Source organism: Plectropomus leopardus, chromosome 1, assembly GCF_008729295.1.
Source record: "Plectropomus leopardus isolate mb chromosome 1, YSFRI_Pleo_2.0, whole genome shotgun sequence".
Taxonomy (NCBI): Eukaryota; Metazoa; Chordata; class Actinopteri; order Perciformes; family Serranidae; genus Plectropomus; species Plectropomus leopardus.
In genome coordinates this window covers 34,897,336-34,906,093 of record NC_056463.1, presented here as the reverse complement: position 1 = coordinate 34,906,093, position 8,758 = coordinate 34,897,336, and the positions used below count along the sequence as shown (strand labels likewise).

Sequence of the window (8,758 nt, the reverse complement as noted above, 5' to 3'; positions counted from 1 at the left end):
AAAAAGGAACATCAATACTGTGTGAAAGAGAAAATAGAGGAGGGGTCTGTGTCTCTCTGTGTCTGTGTCTGTCTATGTCTGTCTGTGTCTGTCTGTATCTGTTTGTCTGTGTCTATCTGTGTCTGTCTGACAAAAGAAACATATAGAAACAAAAAGAAGCCTGACTCAGCATGTGTCATTAACTCGGCTATCATTCATGAGAGGTGAGTGTGTGCAGACTCAGTTGCACACACTCACTTGCTCATGCTCACTTTACTTCGTCAGTCATCTTTCAATGAAAGAATACACCAGATGTGTGCAAAAAAATATCGCTGCACATCCTACTCACCGGAGTCATTGGGCTATCAGCTGTTAAATAATTAGCAGCAGGAAGGAACAGGGCTCCACTGGGCACGTCCGGGCACGTCTGGGCGGTGAGTGACGAAGTGTGGGCACGTTTACGTGGATCATGTGACCGACCGAGGGCAACCACATACACACACACATACCCGACAAAAGGGCACTTTGGGCATCGAGAGGAAAAGGGGCAGGTGCTCCAGCACCCTCCGCCCCCCCCTCTACACGTGCCAGGACTGCAACGTCTACATATTACGCTCTAGGTATCCTTTTGTGTCTGCTGTTGACATTCCGGGATGCCGCTGACGTGATGTCAACACAAGCACATGGTGGGATGATGCTGCACATAGCTATGTTTAGGCAACAACAGCACATGGTGGGATGATGCTGCACGTGGTTTCACTGCATGAAAGTCCAGGGTTTGTTGGATCCATCCACTCTATAGGGACCTTTTTGCTTCTTATATTATATTGTTTGCTGTAGCATTTCAACCTGATGGCGTATTATGCGGACGCAACAGGTTCCGTCCGGCCACATTCTCAACTGATGCCGCCCGCTTGCATATTATGCTGCAGTGAAAGATGGCTTTTGGCATTGCGATTGTATGCCAAAATCACTGCAAAAGCAGCAGTATTTGACAACTTTAGAATGAGAAAAGGGTGGAAGTTCACCACAGTTAACCTACACACATTATTGTAATACAAAGCTAAGTTGAAAATCGACAAAGTATCTCTTTAAGTTCCAATCAGTGCGACAGAGCCACATATTGGTCAATCCTGCAAGTTATTTGAACAGCAAAGCTGGTTATATCACTCTAAAAGTTACATTGTCACAACTTCTTAATGTCAAACTGATAAAGCACATTCTTAAGACAGTGTATTTTCTGAGCAAGCAAAACGGCAACTTTTGGGGATGAAAGGTTGCCTTCAACATCAGAGACATTTTCAAGCCAAGGAAAAGCTGCTGGCAGGGGAAAATGATAAGCATTTGACATTTTTTTTCCTCTCAGTTGATGTGTTTTTCTATCTTGCTGCTCTTTTGGGGTGCAGGTTCAGTAAAGCTGTAATAATATAATGTTGAGTCAAGTGGGTTAAAAGTCAATTTTTGCTTTCCACAGCATCAGGAAAGACAGTGAAACAGACTTTTATAGCATTCAAGGAGCACAGGGCCAAAATGTGCAGGGTGACTAAGTGAAGAACAGTCTGGGAAATATAATGGTACCAGTTTTATTTTATCTTTATCACAGTGTTTGATGACGCATAAGCCTGCAGAAGCATTTTTAGAGATTCAGCACAGCCGTCCTGTTGTTTTGACAATGGGTCCAGTTGCGCTTCCTGCTTTTAGATTCTGTGGTTGGATATTATTCTGTGTTGTTCAAGGCTTTCCAGGAGCTATTTTGTGATGAAATGTTGCAATTTACTTTTTTTTTTCCTTTGGTGTATCCACTTTTAACCAAACTGCTTTCATTTCCCTAGGAGAGGAAAAGGACCACCAAACACCAAAACACTTCCAGGAAATCATTGCAAGATAACCAACAGCTTTTTTATGGGGGGCTGTGGCAATTTACAGCAGTGCAGTGCTTGAGGGAATTACAGGACATGGATAAAAAACAAAACAAACAAACAAACAAACAAACAAAACTGTCAAAATAAAAGCAGCATGGACTGAGGTATGCTGATGTTTTGACCCTAGTATGGGCTAAGCTCCAAAAGCAATGGGTCCTATATTTCCCAGAATGCAACCAAAAGCATATTTTGTTACTCCCGCCATGCTTGGTAAGCCCCCATTTCTTATAAACTCCACAACTCAAACTTTAGAACACCAGGGATTGTTTTTTTAGTGACCCATGGCTATGTTTCTAGTGGCTTTTTAGTCACTAAACAAAGGTGTTTCTTTGTGACCCGTAACTGTGTTTCCAGGGGCTCTTTAGTCACTAAATGTGGGTGTTTTATTAGCAATCTGTGGCTGTTTCCAGCTGCATTTAAGTCATCAGACATTGGTGTTTCTGAGTGACCCATAGCTGTGTTTTCAGACATGTTGTAGGCACCAAATATGACCCGTGGATGTGTTTCTAACAGCTTTTTCATTACTAAACATGGGTGTCTCATGACGATCTGCGGCTGTTTCCTGCCCCGTTTTAGTCACAAAATGTGAGCATTTTTTAGAGACCCACAGCTGTGTTTCCAGCAGCCCTTTAGTCACCAAACATAGGTGTTTTCTTATTGACCTGTGGCTGTGTTTCCAGCTGTTTTTTTTTCACATAACATGGGTTTTTTTCTTATGAACCATGGGCAAGTTTTTAGTCACCAAATGTGGATGTTTTTAGCAAGCCATGGCTATGTTTCCAGCTGCTTTTAGGCACCAAACATTGTGTTTCTTAGCGACCCACAGCTGTGTTTCCAGATGCTTTTTAGGCACCAAATATGAACCGTGGCTGTGATCCCAGCAGCTTTTTAGCCACCTTGGTAATAACATTATTAGGGGTATATCTTCAAAATTTAGACAGCTCCCTCTGGAGTCACAGACGACATTATACAACCTTTTACTCAGGCTGAGTTGTAGAGTGCACCTTTAAAAGTTTTAAAGTTCTAACTGCAACTTTTTGGTGTACGTAGCTTCTCATCTGCAGAATAAAACCACACCCATTCAGCAATATTTATAAAAATATATTTCACAAAGTAGGAAACAATACAGGGTATCTTAGATTACAGTACAGGGAGTAAATAATTGAACATACACATTTATAAGCATTAAAGCACAGTACAAAATATGATCTGCATGTAGGACTATTCCATATATATTGTTTAGTCTACAGAGAACTGCCATAATACTGTATCAGTACAAACTGAGTTTGCACGCAGCTGTAGTGCCATTGAAATTCTCATTATGTGCAAGAGCTAACGTGCAGAGACAAACCTACCACCTCATTGAAAGCTAATGACGTTAGCAGTAACTCTATGTACAGTACAAGTTTTTTTAAATTGATATCATACAGTGTAAGCACAATATGCACATGGTCTGGATTTGTATCTTAGTTTTTCTTGGGCTAATGCAATCTGTGTTTCCTAAATGAGATTCGATGTTTGGAATGAGCCACATACTCGGGTATCAATTTGACTATTGTGCTCAGACGCTCGCTGGCATGTACCTCGGAATATATTATGGGATATATTTTACACAGAATTAGCATGTGTCAGAAAGGTCCCATTCCCGCATTCCCAATTAATCAGATCTGTAGCATTAGAGTAACTTAGAGCTCTTGTTTGTTTCTTGCTTACATCTAGTCTATATTATCAACTGCAATAAATTCATGATATGGTTTGGCTGTTATGAAATAGTGTTCAAGTGGTTGAAAAACAGCTGAATGTGAAATAATCTAAACACACTCACTTCAAATTGTCAGCACGGAAAGTAAATTATTTAAGAACAGAAATACAAAAACTCATAGAACAATAATGAAGAATCAACACATCTCTTGTCAAAAAACAGTAGATTACAATTGTATTTAATGTTGCTTCTGTAAAAAGAAGGCCTCAGAGTTTCTACATTTCTCTTTTTTGTCTTCACGTCAGTCTTTTATAGGCTAGTAACACTTGCGACCCACACCTGTAGCGTGTAAATACAAAGAGTTGTATAAACCAAGCCTCTCTGGGCTTCAGATAGTTTATAAATGTGGCCACCAGCGAACATATCAAATGATAACAAATTCACCTTAAAGCCAATACTGGTTTGTCTTTTTGCTTTTTTTTTCAAATCATACATACATTCATCATTGTAATGTAGACCGTATATTGCTTTTTCATTGTCATTTTTGCTTCAGATCACCAATCAGCTGGGTGGCTTACGGAGACATGAAACAAGAGTCCATCTGCAGCTTCTGAGGTCCAGCTTGCTTTCCATGGAGCATGGAGTGTCCGCTCAAGCTTCAGAGAACCCAATGATATCCGTTATTTCCTCTCAATGGGCAACTACCAGCAATTCCAGGGTTTTATCTGCTACTGGCAGTCACGGCAAATGACTAACACCCAAAATACTGCTAGACACTCCACAACGGAATCTAAGTTACACTCCACAAGAATCATAGATCTCCTAATAAAGACATTGTTTGGCTCAACAATTACAATGCGCTTGACATAGTGGATGACGACTGCTATACCTCACTCTAAGAAGAATACAAAAAGGTGGCCTCCCTTCTTATTAACTGTTTTCTCTTTTTAAACACCAGTTTCTAAAAGCCAGCAAACCCCCTAGCATTTAATACACAAGTATGTGGACATAAAAGAAAATTTGGAAAAGGTCTTTTTTTCTAATAAACCAAAGGTCAGGTCTCGCGATCGCTCTCGCCCACAGAGTAGAGCTCCCCAAGTCTTCTGAAGCGTGGGCCCCACTCTCTGAGATAGTCATAGTTCTGGTCCGAGTCTGACGACGCCGTCTCCAGCGAGCTGAGGGAGCCGGCAATGGATCCCCGACCCTCATACCCATAGATCTGGATGGAGTCGTAAGGCGGTGCTGTGGGGTCATTGTCTGCCTCGTGGAGCCTTACATTTATGAATTCGTCCACGTCCACGCCATTTGGACCAGAGTGTTGGCCTGCCCGGGGCATAAACTGCAGGTCGGGCTTGATGTCCTTGCGAGGCAGGTAACCGTTGATGCCATCCGGGTTCTGCAGCGTTGCGATGTCGAAAGCCTCCGTGTCCTCCTCGCCGCCTCCTTCATCGTCGTAACGGATGATATTCTCCCGAACGTCTTCGTCGTCCTTTATAATGAGGGGCTCATTCTTGTGTCTCCTCAGGGTCACAAATAGTACAACTATTACTGTCAGAAAGATACACAGAAAGAAAAGGAAGAAAAACAGATAGAGAGAAGAAGTCTAGGTCAAGCTTTGACAAGTGGATTTTCTGTAAGTATAAGCACCTCATTCATCAAGGTCAGGTTATTGAACTTTTCATCCACAAAGTAAATTGAAAGCTTTTTTTTTCCAAAGAGCCAGAATCACTGTTTCAGTGAATACATAAATGTCATCACACAGAAATAAAAGTTTCTTTATATTATTTTTGTCTGAATATTTTATTAAAAAAAAAAAGAATGCTGCAGATCACTAAGACCGGGGGGTGTTAACAAAAACATAAATGTCTATTAAGGAGCTTTCTGTATATTAGAAAATACTGCGTTGATAAGAAAGACTGTTTTTCCCCTTAAAACAACAGGAGACAGTTTTGTTTTGTTTTTTTAATCATTTTTGTACATTTATAACAGCCTGTGGTGCCAGAAATAAGTTTGAGAGTGTCATTAACCCATAAGCCATTGGGTCACAACTATTCATTGGCTGTGTAACTTGGGAAGTGACACTGGACCTAGGAAGTAAACACAGGTCCTTATTAGCTATTGCAGGCTATGGCTGGGCATGGAAGCTCTAATTGGCTCAGGTGTGGTGTTAATCAAAAGATCTTTAGTTAAGCCACCATTTTGATATTGAGGAGTAAACATATGTACGTGCAAATGGAAAGAGTTATGGAAAATTTATAGAGTAATATGAAACATGTTTGAAACAATGAAATTGATGTTTGTGGACATTTATGGATATAAAAATGTGTTTGGACTAGGGCTGTCAAGCAATTAAAAAAATAATTGTAATTGTCATGCTCGGATGAATTTATCTAAATTAATTGCATACATCAATTTGTGCCGTGAAAGTATTTTAAAAGAAAGTAAGTCACATTTTTTAGCACAAAGTCGACTCATTTATGAAGTCGTACAGACCCTGCACTGTCAACAAAACTGTCCTGCAAATATTTAAAAATAAAATGTCTTATGTCAAAAACCGATGGAGTTCTGTCAACAGATACATTGTCAGAAGACTTTTATTTTGAGAGAAAAGCAGGGAGGTCTGGCTGCTAGCACTAGCATAAGAGGCTGTATTAGCTCGGACCTCCGGGTTCACTGCTAAATGCTTTGCTTTGAGGTGATATTTCAGGCTTGAAGTACTCTGATGATACAAAAATTCAAGTTACAAAGCCACTGTGGCCTTCAGTGAGATGCCAGGTCAAAGCGCATCTCCTAATGCAATTAATCATCGTTATTTTATTTTTTACGCGTTATTTTTTCTGTGATTAATTAACCATTATTAACACCTTATTTTGACAGTCCTGGCTTGGACTAAATATTTTGCTTGATTTAGATTGTCTGGACCTTTGAAAGTGTTTGAGAACTGTATAAGCATCATTCTTCTTGGCTATAATAATAATGCTTTGTAGGTGAGTAATAAGTGTTTGTTATTTGTCCGGCAGGGGCATTTTTTTTAACTGCGGCGGTTGTATCTTGAATTGATTGGCATCAATGGAACAGCAAGGAGCGCAAGTTTCAAATGATAGGTCATCTGAGTAACCCATTTAAGCAACAACAAATACAGCAGTTGTTTTTACACATCATATTATCAAATAAAACCTTAGACCTGTGGACAGGTAATCAAATTGTGACAATATCACAATGCAAAAAAAGAAACACCTCACCTAATAGAAGTATAATGCAGGCCAGGATGGCAATGAGAGCTCCCATACTAAGGCCGATCGGTAAGACGTAGGCCTCAACATTGCAGGACTGGACAATGCCGTCCTTACTGCACCCACAGACTCGGATTGTCAAGGTGTTGGTGCTGCTCATTGGTGGATTCCCATTGTCCGTCACAATGATTGGCAGGAAGTACATCTCCTGTTTCTGTCGCCGGAAGGTATCGTGCTTGGCCAGGACACTGATTGAATTGTCTGTCAGAGAGAGGTAAAGCCAGAGATGATTTTTATTCTTTTTACAAGGATGTGTGGAAACCCATTATTATTCATGGTAGCAACACACTGAAGTTCTATTATTAAATCGTGTGAAGATCAGTGCAGCATGAGGGTAAACTAATTTCACATCAGTCGTCACAAGGCTCTCTAGCACTTTCACATTCCAACGCCGTAGATGGATTTCAGCCGTCTTCCTTTTTCTTGACAGTCCAATTTGGGAATTCTGAAGGAAGGCGAGCATGAGTTTGCTGTCCCCCTTTGAAAGCCAAAGAAATGAAGGGACCACGGCAGGCGACACTGACTTAGAAGATGGCACATGTCGACCTAGAAAGGTGCCAGCTGCTCTTTGATGACACTTCTGTGAAGCTGTCTGCTCATTAGCTGGCTCTCCTTACCCTGCTCACATTATCAAACACTTGCATTCCCATAAGGATCTACTCCTGCTGATCTTATGGAAAATGTACAAGATTTCTGATAGTCTAACCTTTGCCTCTCTGCTTGAGGGTGCACTGAAGAGGGAGGGAAAATAGATCTGGTGATACGTACGCCAAAGAGAGATGAGGCCACATTGAAGCATCCGCATTGACAGAGCAAACTTAATCAAAAGATGGAATGCTTCATGATAGAATTATTTGCTTTGCACAATCTGTAATTGATGTGAACATATGCTCAGATTTATTTTCTTATGAGTGCTGCCACAAAGTGGTACGCTCTGCTTTGTGAGCACCAACGTATCCCACTTCATTTGGATCATTCAGCAGTGCATAGTGAGTATGCAAGAATCTACTGTGCTGTAGTAAATCAGCAGGGCTTGTCCTCGTATACAGGTCATTTTCATTTTCTTGGCAACAATTGATGGTAAAAATATAATTAAATATTTCCTGCCCATCAGTCTCTCTGCAGAAAAAGCCAGCTACTCAAAAAGAAAGGCAGCTGTGCAGATAACCTTCAAACAGACTGAACTCGCTGGAAAGAATGCTCCTTTTTTATTATCTTTTATATATTAGGGCATATTAAAAATGTGTAATCCACATACTAATGAATGCTGATAAAAAAAAACAAAACACTGTTTACATTGAAATATTAATCATGACATTAACCAAAGCAAAAGCTCATTTAAATTAATTCCTTGCTATAAATAACTTAATATGTGGGTGGTTCCGAATGACAGCAGTGACAGCAGAAGTCACACCAACAGTCTTAAAACTTTCTGCACTTCTGAAGTCTCTCAGCTACACACAGCACGCTCATGAGTGCCAAATCAGAAGGACTTAAAGAGACAGTTCACCAAAATCTAAATGCATATTTTTACTCTCACCCATAGTGCTGTGTATCAATTTAGTTTTTTTGTGTTGGAGATATTGGTCATAGAGATGTCTGCTTATCTGGAATATAATGGAACCACATGGTACTTGGTTTGTGGTGCTCAACTCGCCAAAAAAAGAAAAAAAAAAACCTACAGTACATTTGAAAAACTTAACAGAAATGAGTCTTTCCAGAAATCAGGTTACTCAAGATAATCCACAGACCATGTTGTGAGCAGTTTCATATAGGAACTATTTTCTGCATCCACCAACCGTAACACCTCGCAGAAGGAAGCATGCAGCTTCTGCTACCTCTCCTATCACCACTGAGCTGAC

The 8,758-nt window shown here is 40.4% G+C and overlaps 1 protein-coding gene across 1 annotated transcript in view; it reads right to left on the bottom strand.

Annotated features, from left to right (window-relative positions):
- Positions 1–4,340: 4,340 nt before the first annotated feature.
- Positions 4,341–8,758, bottom strand: part of cdh8 (cadherin 8) — a 78,527-nt gene continuing 74,109 nt past the window's right edge. The window contains exons 9-10 of the mRNA XM_042486256.1: positions 6,846–7,097; positions 4,341–5,145 (exon numbers count right to left, since the gene is read on the bottom strand). Of these exons, the coding sequence (XP_042342190.1) occupies positions 4,658–5,145; positions 6,846–7,097 (740 nt within the window). The 3' untranslated portion in view covers positions 4,341–4,657. The remainder of the gene's footprint in view (positions 5,146–6,845; positions 7,098–8,758) is intronic.